Source organism: Gorilla gorilla, chromosome 17, assembly GCF_029281585.2.
Source record: "Gorilla gorilla gorilla isolate KB3781 chromosome 17, NHGRI_mGorGor1-v2.1_pri, whole genome shotgun sequence".
NCBI classification, from domain to species: domain Eukaryota; kingdom Metazoa; phylum Chordata; class Mammalia; order Primates; family Hominidae; genus Gorilla; species Gorilla gorilla.
Window position 1 is genome coordinate 92,952,792 of NC_073241.2, and position 19,432 is coordinate 92,972,223.

At 36.5% G+C, this 19,432-nt stretch overlaps 1 protein-coding gene across 2 annotated transcripts; it reads right to left on the bottom strand.

Moving 5' to 3' along the window:
• Positions 1-11,966: 11,966 nt before the first annotated feature.
• SERPINB4 (serpin family B member 4) lies at positions 11,967-19,103 on the bottom strand. Of its 2 annotated transcripts, none has more exons than XM_004059510.5 (8): positions 18,913-19,103; positions 18,117-18,307; positions 17,866-17,922; positions 16,468-16,596; positions 15,581-15,698; positions 14,344-14,486; positions 13,895-14,050; positions 11,967-12,831 (listed from the first exon to the last, which is right to left on the bottom strand). In XM_004059510.5, exons 2-8 carry the CDS (start codon positions 18,279-18,281, stop codon positions 12,427-12,429), a joined length of 1,173 nt encoding a protein of 390 aa, XP_004059558.4. In that variant the 5' UTR covers positions 18,282-18,307; positions 18,913-19,103; the 3' UTR covers positions 11,967-12,426. The 2 variants fall into 2 exon arrangements, with proteins under 2 accessions (XP_004059558.4, XP_055224725.1); XM_055368750.2 differs by having other exon boundaries at positions 18,117-18,326; positions 18,913-19,019.
• Positions 19,104-19,432: the final 329 nt, after the last annotated feature.

Genomic DNA, 19,432 nt, shown 5'->3' on the forward strand with positions numbered 1-19,432 from the left:
GCCCTGTGCCTCTGAAAGGTATGCCTCCTATGGCTGCTTTGACAGGGTGATATTGAGTGCCTATTGCTTTTCCAGGCATATGGTGCAAGCTGTTGGTAGATCTACCATTCTGGGGTCTGGAGCACAGTGGCTCTTCTCTCACAGCTTCACTAGGCAGTGCCCCAAGGGGGACTTTGTGTGAGGGCTCCAACCCCACATTTGCCTTCTGCACTGCCCTTGTAGAAGTTTTTCATAAGGGCTCCATTCCTGCAGTAGACTTCTGCCTGGACATCCAGGTGTTTCCATACTTCCTCTGAAGTCTAGGTGGAGACTTCCAAGCCTCAACTCTTGCCCTCTGTGTACCTGTAGGCTTAAAACCATGCAGAAGCTGCCAAGGCTTATACCTTGCACTCTTTGGAGCAGTGGCCTGCGATGTATCTGGGGTTCCTTAACCATGGCTGGAGCTAGAGCAGCTGGGATGCAGGACCCCTTGTCTTGAGGCTGCACAGAGCAGCAGGGCCCTGGCCCTGGCCCTGGCCCACAAAACCATTTTTCCCTCCTAGGCATCCAGGCCTGTGATGGGAGGGGCTGCTGTAATGGTCTTTAAAATGACTTGGAGGCATTTTCCCTATTGTCTTGGCTATTAATATTTGACTCTTCTTTACTTATGCAAATTTCTGCAGGCAGCTTTAATTCCTTCCCAGAAATGGGTTTGTCTTTTATACAACATGGACAGGCTGCAAATTTTCCAAACTTTTATGCTCTGCTTCCCTTTTAAGTGTAAATTCCAGTTTCAGATAATCTCTTCCTGCATGCATATCAGTGTATGCTGTTAGAAGCAGCTAGGCCAGGACACATCTTGAATACTTTGCTGCTTAGAAATTTGTTCACCAGATACCCTAAATCATCTCTCTCAAGTTCAAAGTTCTACAGATCCCTAGAACAGGACACAATGCCACCAGTCTCTTTGCTAAAGCATAGCAAGATTGACCTTTATTAAGTTCACAATAAGTTCCTCATCTCCATCTGAAACCTCCTTAGCTTGGACTTCACTGTCCATATCACTATCAGCATTTGGTCAAAATCATTCAACAAGTCTCTAGGAAATTCCAAACTTTCCCTTATCTTCATGTCTTCTACTGAGGTCTCCAACCTGTTCCAGCCTCTGCCTGTTACCTAGTTCCAAAGCTGCTTCCACATTTTCAGGTATTTTTATAGCAATGCCCCACTTCTCTTGTACCAATTTTCTGTATTAGTCTGTTCTCACATTGATATAAAGAACCACCTGAGACTGGTAGTTTATTTAAAAGTCATATTTAATTGGCTCATGTTTCCACAGGCTGCACAGGATCTATGAATGGGGAGGCTTCAGGAAACCTACAGTCATGGTGGAAGTCTATGGGGAAGCTGGCATGTCCTACATGACTAAAGCAGGAGGAAGAGAGAAAGGAAAGTGGGAGGTGCTACACACTTTCAAACAATCAGATCTTATGAGAATTCTATCACAAGACAGCACGGGGGGATGGCACTAAGCCATTAGAAACCATCTCTATGACACAATCACCTCCCACCAGGCACCAACTCCAACACTTGGGATCACAATTCAACATGAGATTTGGGTGGGAACATGAAGGCCAACCATACTTACTGAATAACCATACCATTATTCAGTAAGGATAATGTTGCTCTTAAAAACATGTTTAGGAAGCACATCAGCAAGATGGTGAAATAGGGCTCTCCAGTATTTATCCCCCTACAGAAACATCAATTTGAATAACCACCAATTCATGAAACTACCTTCACAAGGATTAAGGAATCCAGGTAAGAGATTTCAACACTTGGATGTAGCACAGAAATGAGAAAAGACACATTGAAGAGTATAGGAAAGACAGTTTTACATTACCCACATCACCCAGGACCAAGACCTTCCCCAGTGGACTCAGGATCCAGGCCAAACTATGGGAACTCAAGGCTCAGATGTACCCACACAGATTGAGGCTCCAAGCCCAAACCAGTGGACCAAGGTGTCAGTCCCATCTCAGTGTTTGGCCATTCTTTGAAGACTCAAGCTCACAGACTATCCCAGTGCCAGGTTGGCTGGCCCTGGTGGACCCAGGCTTAGGCTGGCCCTGTGGCTGCAGGCTTCAGGCTTGTCCTCATGGACCTGGGCTCCAGGTAGATCTTTGGGGACTCAATCAACAGGTCAACCCCATTGAATCTAAACTTAAGGGCCAACTCTCAGGACTCAAGCAACAGACCTGACCACTCATTGACTCAGCACCAGGCCAGCCTTGCTGAGGACTCCAGCAGCAAACCTGCCCAATGGGCTGCCCAGAATCTCTGAGTTGAATAACTGGTGAAGGACTTTCCCAGAGAAAGCCAGTCTGCAAAGACTGGAAAATTATCTGCTTCTTCAAACATGCAGACATCCAGGTAAGACAACAACAAACATAAAAAACCAAGGAGACATAACACTACCAAAAGAACAAAATAACTTCCCAGTAGCTGACTCCAAAGAAATGAAGATAGAAGAACTGGCTGACAAATAATTCAAAATAAAAGTTTGAAAAAAAATCAAGGAACCTAAAGAAAGCACAGAAAAACAATCAATGAAAACAGAAAAACAATAAATGATGAAAATCGGAAATTTAACAGAGACTGAAATTATTTAAAAAAAATCAAATTCTAGAGCTGAAAAATACAATGGGTAAAATAAAAATGCAGTAGAAAGCATCAACAGCAGAATTGATCAAACAGAAGAAAGAATCTGTAAACTTGACAGATTATTTGAAAATATACAGTCAGAGAAGAAGAAAAATATAAAAGGAAGAAACAATGGTTACAGGGTTTATGGAAAAGTATAAAAATTCAATGTATAGAAGTTTCTGAAGAAGAAAGAAAAAGGAACAAAAAGCATATTTTAAGATATAATATCAAAAAACCTTCCAAATTTGGAGAAAAATATAAGTATCCAGATATAAGAAGGTCAAAATTCTTCAGTCAGATTTAGTCCAAACAAAATTGATAGACTGCTAGCAAGACTAATAAAGAAAAAAAGAGAGAAGAATCAAATAGACGCAATAAAAAATGATAAAGGGGATATCACCACTGATCCCACAGAAATACAAACTACCATCAGAGAATACTACAAACACCTCTATGCAAATAAACTAGAAAATCTAGAAGAAATGAATAAATGAAGGACCTCTTCAAGGAGAACTACAAACCACTGCTCAATGAAATAAAAGAGGATACAAAGAAATGGAAGAACATTCCATGCTCATGGGTAGGAAGAATCAATATCGTGAAAATGGCCATACTGCCCAAGGTAATTTATAGATTCAATGCCATCCCCATCAAGCTACCAATGACTTTCTTCACAGAATTGGAAAAAACTACTTTAAAGTTCATATGGAACCAAAAAAGAGCCCGCATCGCCAAGTCAATCCTAAGCCAAAAGAACAAAGCTGGAGGTGTCACGCTACCTGACTTCAAACTATACTACAAGGCTACAGTAACCAATACAGCATGGTACTGGTACCAAAACAGAGATATGGATCAATGGAACAGAACAGAGGCCTCAGAAATAACACCACCTATCTACAACTATCTGATGATCTTTGACAAACCCGAGAAAAACAAGCAATGGGGAAAGGATTCCCTATTTAATAAATGGTGCTGGGAAAACTGGCTAGCCATATGTAGAAAGCTGAAACTGGATCCCTTCCTTACACCTTAAACAAAAATTAATTCAAGATGGATTAAAGACTTAAACGTTAGACCTAAAACCATAAAAACCCTAGAAGAAAACCTAGGCATTACCATTCAGGGCATAGGCATGGGCAAGGACTTCCTGTTTAAAACACCAAAAGCAATGGCAACAAAAGCCAAAATTGACAAATGGGATCTAATTAAACTAAAGAGTGTCTGCACAGCAAAAGAAACTACCATCAGAGTGAACAGGCAACCTACAAAATGGGAGAAAATTTTCACAACCTACTCATCTGACAAAGGGCTAATATCCAGAATCTACAATGAACTCAAACAAATTTACAAGAAAAAAATGAACAACCCCATCAAAAAGTGGGCGAAGGACATGAACAGACACTTCTCAAAAGAAGACATTTATGCAGCCAAAAAACACATGAAAAAATGCTCATCATCACTGGCCATCAGAGAAATGCAAATCAAAACCACAATGAGATACCATCTCACACCAATTAGAATGGCGATCATTAAAAAGTCAGGAAACAACAGGTGCTGGAGAGGATGTGGAGAAATAGGAACACTTTTACACTGTTGGTGGGACTGTAAACTAGTTCAACCATTGTGGAAGTCAGTGTGGTGATTCCTCAGGGATCTAGAACTAGAAATACCATTTGACCCAGCCATCCCATTACTGGGTATATACCCAAAGTACTATAAATCATGCTGCTATAAAGACACATGCACACGTATGTTTACTGCGGCATTATTCACAATAGCGAAGACTTGGAACCAATCCAAATGTCCAACAATGATAGACTGGATTAAGAAAATGTGACACATATACACCATGGAATACTATGCAGCCATAAAAAATGATGAGTTCATGTCCTTTGTAGGGACATGGATGAAATTGGAAATCATCATTCTCAGTAAACTATCGCTAGGACAGAAAACCAAACACCGCATGTTCTCACTCATAGGTGGGAATTGAACAATGAGAACACATGAACACAGGAAGGGGAACATCACACTCTGGGGACTGTTGTGGGGTAGGGGGAGGGGGGAGGGATAGCATTAGGAGATATACCTAATGCTAAATGACGAGTTAATGGGTGCAGCACACCAGCATGGCACATGTATACATATGTAACTAACCTGCACATTGTGCGCATGTACCCTAAAACTTAAAGTATAATAATAATTAAAAAAAAGAAAAAAAAACCCTAATTATTCAAAAATTCTAATGATAGTTGAGAAGAAAACAATAATTACAAATAAAGGAAAAAAAGAAATAAAAAAAAGATTTAGTCCAAACAAATCTACAAAAGGACATAATATAATCAAACTGTCAAAAATAAAAAGAGAGAATAGTGAAAGTAGCTGGAAAAAATAAGGGATTAACAAAAAGAGAGTTCTAATAAGTCCTCAGAGGGTTCATAGCCAAGATCTTAGAGGCCAGAGAGAGTGAGATAATATATTCAAAGTACTGAAAGATTAAAAACTGCCAAATAAGAATACCAAATATGACAATGCTATCCTTGAAAAATGGAGGGATAAAAAATTTTCCAGACAAAGAAAAACTGAGGGAGTTCATTATGAGCAGACATATCTTATAGGAATTGCTAAAGGGAATTAATTATTCAATGTGAGAGAAAAAGATGCTAATGGGCAACACAAAATATATGAAAGTATAAAACTCACTAGTAAAAAATAATAACTACAATAATTTGTTAAGGAATATGCAACATAAAAAGATGTAAATTATGACATCAAATATTTAAAATCTGGTGGGGACATAGATTAAAAGTGCAGAGGTTTTCAATGCAGTCAAAGTTAAACTGTTATCAGCTTAAAATAGCCTAATGTAAATATAAAATATTTTCTATAATCCTCATTGTAAATACAAAGCAAAAACTTAGAGTAGATACACAAAGGAAAAAAGTAAAGAATCAATGCATGTGACTACAGAAAATCATTCACAAAGGAAGACAGCAAAAGAGGAAGAAAGGAATGAAAGATCTACAAACAACTGAAAACCAATTAACAAAATAGTGGTAATAAGTCTTTATTGATTAATAGTTACCTTGAATATAAATGGATTACATTTTCTAATCATAGACATAGATTGACTGAATGGATAAAAATAAACAAGATCTAACTATATGCTGTCTACAAGAGACTCACTTCACCTTTAAGGACATAGACTGAAAGTGAAGGGATGGGGAAAGTTATTGCATGCAAATGGAAACCAAAAGAGAGCATGAATAGCTATACTTATATCACATAAAATAGGCTTTGAGTCAAAAACTGTAAGAAGAGATGAGGAAGGTTATTCTATAATGATAAAAGGATCAATTTATGAAGAAGATATAACAATTATAAACATATGCATCCAATGTCAGAGCACCTAAATATATAAATATGAACAAATCTGAAGGGAGAGATAGACAGTAATACAATAATATTAGAAGACTTCAGTACCCCACTTTCCTCCATACAGAAAATCAATAAGGAAACAGAATTAAACTAAATCTTAGATCAAATGGACCATTCAGAACATCCCATCCTCCAGTTACAGAATACATATTTTTCTCAGGCATAGACATTTGAGAACATTGAAATCATAGTAAGTATCTTTACCAACCACAATACTTGAAACTGTAATTCAATAACAGGAGGAATTTTGGAAAATGCCCAAATATTTTAAAATTAACCGACATACTCCTAAACACTCAAGAGATCAATGAAAAAAATTTATTAAGAAGTATGTTGAGGCAAACAAAAATAGAAAAAAAAATAACAAAACTAATGTATGGGATGCATATAAAAAGCACTTCTAAGAGTAATTTTTCTTTTTGAGACAGGGTCTCACTTTGTCACCCAGGCTGAAGTGTAGTAGCACAATTATGGCTCACTGCAGCCTCAACTTCCAGGGATTAAGGAATTTTCTCACCTCAGCCTCCTAAGTAGCTGGAACCACAGGTGTACACCACCAAGCCTAGCTACTTTTTCATTTTTTCTGTGTAGAGATGGGGTTTCCCTATGTTGCCTGGACTGGTCTTGAACTCCTGGGTACAAGCAATCCTCTCATTTTGGCCTCTCAAAGTGCTGGGATTACAGGCATAAGCCACTGCACTTGGCCAAGAGTGAAGTTTATAGCAATAAACACCTACATCAAAAAAGAAGAAAGCTCTCAAATAAACACCCTAATGTAATATAGCAAAGAACTAAAAAGACAAGAACAAAGCTAAGCCCAACATTAATAGAAGGAAGGAAATAATAATAATCAGAGCAGAAATAAATGAAATGAGATTAGAAAACAATAGAAAAGATCAACAAAAGTAAGAATTGCTTTTAAAAAATTATACACAAATGATAAACCTTTAAAGGCTTAGAAAAAAGTGGAAAGATGCAAATAAAATCAGAAATGAAAGAGATTTTACAATTGATATCACAGAAATACAACGCATCATAAAATACTGCTAAGACCAATTATAGACCAACAAATTGGATAACCTAGAAAAAAATTGATAAATTTCTAGATACATATAATCTACCAGGATAAATCTACAATGAAGAAACAGAAAATCTGAACAGACCAATGGTGAGTTAGGAGATTGAATTAGTAATAACAATTCTTTTATCAAAGAAAAGCCCAGAACCCAGTGGCTCTACAGCTGAATTCTACCAAATATATAAGGAAGGACTGCTACCAATTCTTCTCATACTTCCGAAAAAACTGAAGTGGAGGAAATACTTTCAAACTCATTTTAGGAGGTCAGGATATGGAAATACTAAAGCCACACAAGACCACTACAAGAAAAAAGATTATAGATGAATATCCTTGATGAGCATAGATGCAAAAATCCTCAAAAATTACTAGCAGACTGAATTCAATAGCACATGTAGTTGATCAATTGACATAATGAAATAGGATTTATCACAGGGATGCAAGGATGGTTTAATATATGAAAATCCATAAATATGATAAATTTTATTATCAGAATAAAGGACAATTATGATTATCTCAAGAGATGCAGAAAAAGCATTTGAATAAATTCAACCTGCTTTCATGATAAAATTTCTCAATAAATTAGGTACAGGACTGTATTTTAACATAATAAAAGCCATCTATGACCAACCCACAGCTAAAATCATATTCAATTATGAAAATTTAAAACTTTTCCTCTAAGAATAAGACAAAAATGCCCACTCTTTTATTCAGTTTGGTACTAGAATTCCTAGTCAGAGCAATTATGCAATAGAAAAATGTAAAAGCCTTCAAAATCAGAAAGAAACAACTTAAATAGTCTCATTTGCAAGTGACATGATCTTTTATATAGAAAACCCTAAAGATTCCACAAAAAATCTGTTAGAACTAATGACTTCAGTATAGTTGCAGAATACAAAATCAACATACAAAGTATTAGTAGTGCTTCTATGTACTTACAAGCAACCACCTGAAAAAGAAATCGAGGAAACAATTTCATTTACAATAGTTCAAAATATACTTAGGAATGAATTTAACTAAGGATGTGAAAGGCCTGTACACTGAAAATTATAAGACATTGTTAAAAATTGAAGTAGACAGAAAGCAATGGAAGGATGTATCATTTTCATGGATTGGAAGAATTAATATTGTTAAAATAGTCATACTTCCCAAATTTATCTATGGTTTCAATTCAATACCTACCAAAATTTCTTAAAAAATCCTAAAATATGTATAGAACCACAAAAAACCTAGAATAGTCAAGCAATTTTGAACAAAGAGAACAAAGCAGGAGGCATCACACTACTTAACTTCAAAATATCTTAAGAATCAATATTAATCAAAATGGCATGGTACTGGCATAAAAACAGGCACATAAAGAAGTAGAAGAGAATACAGTCCAGAAACAGATCCAGATATTTATGGCCAAATAGTTTTTAACAAAGGGCCAAGAACATTTAATGGGAAAAGGACAGTCTTTTTAATAAATTGTTTTAAGAAACCACATACACATGCAGAAAAATGAAATTAGAACCATATCTTACACCATATAAAAAATCAATTCCAAATAGATTACAGGTAAGACTTAAAACTGTAAAACAACTAGTAGAAAACATAGGGGAAAAGTTTCATGATATTGGTTTGGGCAATAATTTTTTGGTTATGAAATCAAAGGCAACAAAAGCTAAATTAGACAAATGAGACCATATCGAATTAAAAAGCTTCTGCACAAATGAGAATCACCAGAGTGAAGAGACAAATGGGAGAAAATATCTGTAAAGCATACATCTGAAAACGGATTAATATCCAAAATATATAAGGAACTGAAAAACTGAATAACAATAAAACAAATAACCCAATTAAAAATAGGCCAATGATCTGAATAGACATTTGTCAATAGAAAACATGCAATATCAATAATCATTTGAGAAATGCCAACTAAAACCACAATGAGCTATCACCTCACTCCTGTTAGAATGGCTTTTTGTCAAAAACGCAAATGATAACAAGTGTTGACAAGAACGTTGCAGAAAAAGGCTTATTTTAGTCTGTTGGTTGGATTATAAATTAGTACAGACATTATGGAAAACATCATAAAGATTCTTCAGAAAATTAAATACAGTACTGCCATATGATTTAGCAATTCCAGTTTTGAGTATATTTCCAAAGGAAATAAAAGCAGTTACGTTGAGCAGATATCTTTATTCCCACGTTCATTGCAGCATTATTCACAATAATCAAAATACGGAATCAACCCATCTATGTAATAATGAATGACTGGATGAGGAAAACGTGCTGTATACATGCACAGTAGAAAACTTACTATTCAGCCTTTGAAAGGAAGGAAACTCTGTCATTTATGACAACAGGGTAAACCTGGAGAACATTATGTTGAGTGAAATAAGCCATGCAGAGAAAGACAAATATTGCATGATCTCTCTTATATGTGGAATCTAGAAAAGTTGAACTCATATAAACAAAGAGTAAAATGGTGGTTACCTGGAGCCGAGGTGTGAGAGGGAGTTGAGGAGATGTTGGTCAAAGGATACAAATTTCAGTTAAACAGGAGACATGAGTTCAGAAGGTCTGTTTTACAACATGGTGACTATAGTTAATGCATTTTATTTTTGAAAATTGCTTTGCAGTGTTCTTACCACAAAAAATTATGTGAGGTAATGTATATATAAATTAGCTCTACTGACTCATTCCACTATGTATACATATTTCAAAACAACATGTTTTACAACATAAATGTATACAGTTTTTATTAATTAAAAATACATTTAAAAACCACATTTAATGAAGAAGATTTTTTCACCTAAAGATGTGTGTTTTGGACAATTCTCTTTTTCCTCTTTTGAGTCAACTTTATAGAGGCATAATTAATTAAAATAAAATGTAAGTGTGTAGTTCAGTGATTTAAGACTCTTTTCCAACATGGTTGCACCTTTTGTATTTCCATCAGCAGTTTGTGAGAGTTCCAGTTGCTTCACGTTCTTTTCAAAACTTGCAATGGCCCAGTATTATGAGTTTTAATTTTGACCATCATAATTGGTACAAAGTGGTATTCCATGAGGAGGAGTTTTGAAAGCACTTAAATTTTGCATTTCTTATGAAACTTTTAATTGAGTCATGTATTTTATATCAGCAGGGACTCGTATTCTGTTCTATTCAATGGATTTTAATTCATTATTTAAAAAAATCAAGACAAAAAATTTGGCTTTCCCTTCAGTGTCCCTTGCAGATGGCTACAATGCAGGGGCAACTGGTTTTCTGGTGGGCCTAGAATGTACGTAAATATTTCAATTCTCCTAACAAAATATCAACTATGCCCTCTCCTCTATAAGAATCTAATGCTTATGAGCTTTGTCTTAACGTTTTCATTATTAAAAAGTACCTTCTTTTAAACCCAGAAAAATTAATAATAGTTGAAGGATATGGTCTAAAGTGATTCTAACAATCAGTTCTTCAAAACTATCCACTCTACCATTTTCAGCTTCATTGAATCACTAGAAATTGATCCTCACCTATTGGACAGAATTTGAGCTTCATAATTCCTTACAATTTATCATTTTAAAGTGTACTTCAAAATCATAGGTCCTGGCCCAAACTTCTGACCTCTTCATCTTTCTCATAAACTCAATACCATCCTTATTTGACCTCAGTAAGTATTGTAACGCACATGTGTTCTTCAAGACTATTACATCCTTCTTTGCTTTCTTTCCCCAGCTCCATTCACTGAACAGATTGTTCAGGTTATACACTCTCTGGCTAGTCTGTCAATTCCCTCAACAACTTGACTAAGTCTCATAGTTAAGTGGTGAAACATTTGTTTCCTCTGCCTTCATCTTGGACTGCTGAATCTTGCTGAAGAAAACTTCAACCTTGTTCAAATTCTCTAAAACTTATGTTTTATGAAACCAGGTGGGATTCAGTACTGACTGAGAAGAATCTATGGGAGTAAATATGGAACCCCAAGAAAAGCTACTTTCTGGAAAATAAAAATGATCAATTCCTGATCTTTACACATGCTGATATACTTCAAGGTCAATTCTAGATTCTTCTTTCTTCTAACTTTATCCTTTCTCCCTAGTATCTTATTTTTGTTTTTAGCTACAACTACCATATTTATCCCAATGACTCTAAAGTATTTATATTGAATATCACAAATTTAGAGCTTCAGATCATATTCTGTTTCTGAGATTTAGACTAATATCTTCAAGTGCCTGCCAGGCAAATTCATTTGAATATTAAAAGTACCTCAATCCATCAAGTACAAATTTGAACCCAAAGTCTTTTTTTCTCTCAGAAACAAGATATTCTTCTATCCATCCAGTCAGATAGGTCAGCAACTTAGATGTCTTTCTGTAACTATTATTTCCTAAATAATTCCCCCAGGCTGTTTCTTTCTCTCCATTTCCACCCCCAATACTCTAATGACTTCCTAATTTATATGTGGTAACCACACTGTTCTTTCCTAAAATCCATTGATATCAGCGTAGCCAGAGATGTATTTTCTAGATGTGGATATGATAATTTTATGCCCCTCTTTGACAAACAACCATCAAAGCCTGTAATGAGTTTCTTATCCCTTTAGCATAAAATAGGAAGTTCCTAATGTGGTTTACAAGGCTCCTCCTGTTCTGGGATATGCCTTCTACTCCAGGCTCATCATGAACTACTCTGTTTTTAATTTTCCTTTATATATGATTAATATATCTCTAAATTATTTTTCCTATGTGTAACTGGACACTTCCCCTTTCCAGAGAGAAAAAAGGTAAAGCAAAAATGATTTTATGTCACTATTTTATTGATGAGGTGTTTTATAGAATCACAAAATTTAGAAACATAAGAAGGATTTAGGTATCACCTAAATTCAAAGAAATGTGTGTTTCTAGGTTGCTAAATTCAAAGAAAAAGTATGATTTAGTTTGGTTCATTTAAAACAGGTCACAAACAGAATTATATTTCTAATTTAGAAGATACAGTATTAAATGATTCGTCTTATCTTGGACATTTTTCCTCAAGGGAAATTTTTCTGGAAGAAAAAGTACATTTATATGTGGGCTTATTAAGAGAAAGAGAGAAAGGCATGCTATTTTAATCATTAAATTCTTGATGATGACTATCATCACCAAGATGAGATAGAAAAGAAATATGAGCCAAGAGAATCTGTTGTTGCCAGCAATCAGTTTACCAGAATACCTCTAGGTGAACATTTTCTAAATGGAGTGACAGACTAATTGCATCTATGGTGATGAGAATCTGCCATAGAAGAGGATGCTGTTGGTCTTATTTTGCCTTATGAAGAATAGGAAAGGGTGATTACAACGGAACTCTTCATTAGTTGAAGGAGATGATAATTCGACTACTACTACAGCGGTGGCAGCTGCAGCTTCCACTCCCTCCTCAGTGACCTCCACAAAGGCCTTGTGTAGGACTTTAGATACCGAGAGACCGCGGCTCCCAGTCATGCCTGAGAGGTCTGCATCCCCATTGAAGATATTCACCATTCCCATGGTTCTCAACGTGTCCTTGAGGTCATAGCTCTCTTCCATTTTGAACCGAGGTAAGTGTAAATCGACATGTGTCTCTCTCATATTCTGCAAACTTGTCCATTCCATCAATTTCTCAGCAGTGAGTTTCTCTTCAAGCTATACAAATGGAAAAAAGAAACTGATATGACTAACTGTCGATCTCTAATACACCTTAACAATGAATTGACTATGTGGAGATTCGTTATTTTGGCAATAAATGTGAAATACAGAAGGTTCACTTTAATAGATATTATTATTCTAATAGGTAAAATATGAGTCCTGAATATATAAATACATTGGGTTATATGTGTATATGTATATACATGTATGTAAAAACAGAATCATGTTTTTATGTATATGTATATGTGTACATATGTATGTATACAACTGTATGATACACATGTAAAATATGATTACATTATTTTGTACACAATGAACTGTATGTATCACTATTTCTTGTGCCAACAGCCTACTACATGTGTCAATTTTTAATAGGCTCATCTTAATTTTCTGTATACATTATTTAGTACACATTGCAATTATTAAATTGTAATTCCCTAAATTCCTAAATTTCTATTCCCTTTTCTACTCGGCGTATTTGTAAACTTTCCTCACATTGGTATATATTTCTCCCAGTCAAGTTTAAATTGCTGCATAATAATATCATCAAATTGATATCCAATGCATGTAACTCTAATAAATTAATCATTAACTAAGCCATAGATGGAATTAAATCATAGATGGAAATTGAACAATGAGAACACTTGGACACAGGAAGGGTAACATCACACTCTGAGGACTGTTGTGGGGTGGGAGGAGGGGGGAGGGATAGAATTAGGAGATATACCTAATGCTAAATGATGAGTTAATGGGTGCAGCACACCAGCATGGCACATGTATACATATGTAACTAACCTGCACATTGTGCACGTGTACCCTAAAGCTTAAAGTATTATAATAATAATAATAAAAAACAAACAAACAAACAAAAACTAAGCCTTCAGTTTGTGTCAGGCCCTATGCTCAAATATTTGTAATATGAAGGTGAGTCATCATTCCTCATTTAGAATTTTTCATCATTTTGAGGCAACTCGGTCATAAGCTTTTACCTTGTTTAAACTTGGTATCTTTGGAAAAATGTCTGGCAGTAGAAGGAAGAGATGTAGATGCAAGTTCTTACCTTCTGGAGACCATCGATTTCATTTGGCAGCAGCACAATCATGCTTAGATCTTTGCCTTTGTATGGTATTTCCAGGACCCTGGCCTGTACATCCTCTAGCAAGGCAAAATTAAAGGAATTGTATTGCCTCATCATCTGTACAGATTTGTATGTATTCTGCAATAAATCAATGTGTCCAACAAATAACATGTGAAACACAAGACAAAAAAGATAATATTATTGAGATAGCAACACATCCTTCTTCTTCTAAGAAATAACCCAGGAATTCCATGAGTTAGAAACAATAGTTTTTCAGGTATTCCTAACTAAATAAAGTTATAAGAGTAAAACAACAAAATAACAGACATGAACAATTTTTATTTTTTACTTATCATGTTACATTTCATCAGAAATGTTTAACATTCCATGTATTAACATATTACACTATATAAATAAAGTATAGACAATACCTTGTTTGGCCAAAATTTTTCCTCTTTAGTGTTTTCTTTTTTAAATTTATTCTCCCACTGCCCTTTGAAATAGATTGCATTCACAAGAACCAGTGTCGTATCGTTGCCAATAGTCCCATCAGGAAATAGGTTTTTAATTTTTTCTGCAAGGGAAAGAATAAAAGAGTCTTTTACACAAGGTACAAATGGCTTGTCTGGAAGATGCTTTGCAAATGTTCGTGACTGATCGTTAATTATTCACCCAAATCCCTACTTAAGACTCACTGACTTTGATCTTTGAATTATTAGACTCACTGACCGACGGTTCACCAGATGCAGCTTTCTTCAAGGCTCCAGTCGTATACAGTTACCCTTGATGGAGACATCACTTCTTGTGATAGAGAAGGAGTTCACGTTCTCTGTGTATGAATGACTCCAATCATCTGATTTGGAATACTGATAAACTGATTTTGTCTACTCTTCCAACATGTGTCTTTCTTTTCTCCCTCCCTCCTCTTCCTACTTTTTTTTTTTTTAACTACGGAGTCCCCATTCAGAGGAAGTAGGCCCTGATCGCATTTTAGGACGAGTGACTTGAGCTCTGTAATATGAAACGCATGTCCTGTGCTGTGAGACACTACTTCCGGGGGTATCTTCCTATTCACTCTCATGTTGAGTTGCTGTAAGTTTGGCCTGTAATGAGAGGTGGGAGGTAAGAAAGATGTCTGTAGAATGGAGACTTTGTCAAGCTCTTGCCCTTGATGGGGAAGAGAGCTGTGATAATCCCTGCAGAACACGTGGCTACAGATGTGATCCAGGCAGCTCCAGTTCAGAGACAAAAGGGTGATTTACCAGAGAGCTGCTTGTTTCCCAATTAGTAAAGGGGAAGGGAGATGCTTTCTAATGTTTTCTTTTAAATATTCATCATAAAATCTTGGTTCTGATGTAAAGTAAAGGACATGATCTCAAAATGGGCCTGAGCGGAGACAGGAGATCCACAAAGCTATTGTCATCCAGGAACATGAGCAAAGAATCCTCCGGCTATGCTTTCATCTAATTGGCTTCCTGTGATTTCCTCCTTGGCTCCCCTAGGCTCTCTTCATAATCAATAGGAAAAACACTTCATCTGGAGTGCCCTCTTCTGCCCTCCCTGCAAAGCCATCTCAATTCCCACCCATGGTCCCCCATGCAGTTTCAGGCATAGGGCTCAGTCGCATAGATTTCTCAAAGGTGTTTTTATAATGGGTGGCTCTCCTACCATTCGTTTGACTTTCCACCCAGGAGTTAATCTTCTTTCGACTTTCTTCTGGAGCATTTGCAAAATCAACAGATTCCACACTGGTCTGGTAAAATTTCTTGATGGCATCTAAATATTCCTTTGAGATATGAAGGAAGAAAGTAGGAAGTAAGAGTAATTTATGTAACTACATATTACCAAATTTAGTTATTTATAATTATAGTAAGCTGAATCCAGACCCTGAATAGATGCAGTATCTCCTGTCCATGCATATTTTTATACCGGTGCCACGTAGGCAATGCAAAAGGGGAGTGTGGGCTGGCGCAAGAAAGAGGTCACTGAAGGTCAATATCATCTGGCAAAAGGCAGAAGCAGAAGAGGCTGTGGTTTGCAAACTGCAGAGCAGGCTTCCCTGAAGGAGATTCATTGCTCCTCAGACCTCTTTCCAGTAATTTCAACCATGATGTTTCTGATCTTTGTTTTTATCTTTCATCCTGTGCATTCCGTATTTCCTGGTACTTCCTCAACTATTCCCAGGAACTCACCCAAGCCTGCCCATTCCAATAATATCTCATTAGTCATACATTTCCCACCAAGATGTATGCTATGTGACTGAGTCAGTGCCAGTTTATCGATGGTATCTTATTACTTATTACTCTTACTCACTCTATTACCCAATCTCCTCTTTTATTACAAGATTATCCCTAAATCCACACTTCAGTGATGTATTGTTGGGGTCTGGGACACTCCAGTGGGGGAGAGTTGTGGAAACGGAGCTAATGCACTCTGAGTAAATGCTCTCCACCTGGGTTGGCCAGGCTCATCTGCCTTGCTTTCTTCCATTTGGCCACTCAGAGACACAGACATCAGGCTGCAGATGAAATATGGGTAGGCCAGGTGAAATTTACCTGTAAAAATTGATATGTCTTTTCTCCAAAGAGCTTGTTGGCGATCTTCAGCTCATATGCATCAGTGGATTTGTTTAATTCAGTCAGAAGCTTTTGAAACTGGTGATGAACATTTCCTGACCTATCAACCTTCAAACGTCAAAAAAGGAGATCATTCAATTGCTGTATCAATGTAAATACTAAACCCATGCTAAGTCTGTTAGATCAGTCCCTAATGGCTGGTAGTCTCAATGAGGACCTTTGTGCTTATTCCCTGATACTTGGTGTACTTCACCTCAAATACCCTTCAAAATCCACCTTATGTTTCACTTCTTCCAGGAAATTCTTCTTGCTCTAACATACTGCAATCTTTTCACTTCTGAACTATAGATGCAGCACTGTCTACCACTGGATTTTGTCCTTGTTGGTTTAAAGGGTTAGGTTTAGCTTCCCAGTTAAACTCTCAGCTCCTTAAAGGCAAGGACCATATTTCACTTCTAACAGTCATCAAGGATATGAGTATGTTGAAGGTTGGATATTTTAAATAGATTATGCCAGGAAGCCCTGTTATACCTGTTGGTGCTATTATCTTGTAGGACACATTGACTGATCTGTGGCTCTTTCCTCATGATGGTCATTCTCTGCACGTAAGAAGAGTGTGTGCCAGGTACATGGCTAAGGACTTTACATGGGTAACTCTAAGTCTTTAGTTCAATTCAGGTGAAAACAAGAAAGCTCAGAGAATGGAAAGTAAACCTCTTCATAGAGACATAAATTAGAAGTGCCACGTTTTGAACCTAAGCCTGTTTAAATCCAGAAACTTGTACTTTCCAGCAAAGCATTTTGCACTATTAAGGCTCTAAACCAATATATTCCATAGCAATCATTTTCCAAAATATAGTTGGACTTGTGCTTATTCCTCTTTATCTCATTAACGACTCAATGAAAATTAAATATTTTGCAACATTATTGTGATTAGTATAATTATAGCTATTTTATAATAATAACATTTATTATGACATTTTATGGGCAAGACAATGTTGTAAATGTTTGCATATATTTGCATGTATTGAGTCAGATTTCTTATTACCCTTAGTTTTCTGGGATGAGGTCACTGGGACTCTGAGCAGTTGTGTCCTGCTCATGTTCACCATTTGTGAAGAGCAAAGCTGGAGTCTGAACCTAGCCTATCCTGATCCAGACCTATGCTCTGAGGTACAGTGCTGACTGTCTTTCAGTAACGAAGAAATGAGGAATAATAATTATGTGCCATGAAATGCCAACCCACTCTGTATGTCTCAATCTTTTTGTCCAAGATTTTCCCTAAAAATGGCCTTTTCTTAGTTTCTGTGAAGTTCCAGGTTTAAACTATGACCTGTTCAGGGATCTAAAGCTGAACCGTAGTGCTCTGTGACTCACGTGATATGTTGCAGCTTTTTCTGTGGTGTTCTCTGTGACTTGATCAAAGTGAAGAACCTGGAAGAGACATGAAGCGGGACAAGAAAACTTTACTCAAAAGATCTGTTTAAGGAGTGGTCTCACAGTTATGGGAATTCCTGCTCAGCCCCCTGTGCTACCCATCAGGCCACCACATCTATTACCATCTGCGTGCTAGCCGACGGAACCAGACAAAAACTGCAACAGGACAACGTAATGATGCTGATAGCTACCTTGTTAATTTGTTGTGCAGTGTTGTCTTTGGCTCCTAAGAGGACCATCCCTAATGCTGATGTGATGCTGATAGGGGAATAGAAGATGTTGTTCTTTTTTGATTTTCTGAACTGTCGGAACAGCTCGAACATGAACTTGGTGTTGGCTTCACTGAGTGAATTCATGGTGAACTCGATGTGATCTGGAACTCCTGGAAAAGCATCAGATTCCTGTCAGAATGACTTTAATAAATGGAATGGTATTTTGTAGTACAATTTACTTAAAGAAATGGTATATCTGTGCTGTGAGATTTTGAAATTTAAAGTTTTTCTCTTATTTTTAACGTTTCAATCTTTCTACAATGTGCATATATTAAATATATTAATGTCCTAATTAGAAGGCTTACAAAACTACGGTTATAAAGACTATTGTAAATAAGTAATCGACCCTCTTTATCTTTCTTTCATTGCTGGTTACACTAGAGCTAGGTAGGAAGGCTTTACAATGAATGCTAACAGGAGACCTCTGGGGATCACATCCAACCAACTTTTAAGATGAGTCCCTGATGTCTCCTTCAAGACTCTCTGGCTGCAAGGCACTCTCCCTCTGTGTTCCTGAAAGTGCCTTGATTTACTTGGAACTAAGCAATTTAGATAAAGGATAAATCAGATGAAATAGGTATTTTAATTTTGCTCTGGCAGAATAAGTAAAATATAATCAGACAGAATGCAGGAAATGCATGATATAGAACACAGTATCATTATTATTCTCAAAAATAATTCATGTTATTAAGCTGGAGAGGCTTGAAGCACTTACCTGTGTTCCTAGAGGAAGCAGAGGTGGGCAGAGAGGCTGTGTGTGTCTGTGGAATGAAGGGTGAGATCCTGAATTTATGCCTCTTCTCTTGCTGCCTCTCCCTCTGTGGTTAGTATTTGAAGTTACTCAACTTTAGATTTCACAAGCAGGCTAACACTCACCTTTATGAATAGGAAAATTTATGACAAAGGACAGGATTACAGTTCTACCATTGTACCTCCTTTTTAATCTATAGGGAAAAAATAAGAATGCAAATCAGCAGTCACCGGCTCATGTGAAATACATGTAGGTGCCTTTCTAATGCCAATGAGAGTAAGTTTAGAATTCCAATTTCCTCTCATTTGTTTCAACTCCATCCCTTTGTGTTCTACTCCAGCTGTAAACCAAAACCAAAACCAAACAAACAAAAACCCCACCATTCTTTTGTTGGATTTTGCATTGTCTTTTAGGCATACTTTGAATACCAAAGAACTAAAAAGCTTACATTTCCTGTTTTTCAGTTCTGAAAGTTTTTGTCATC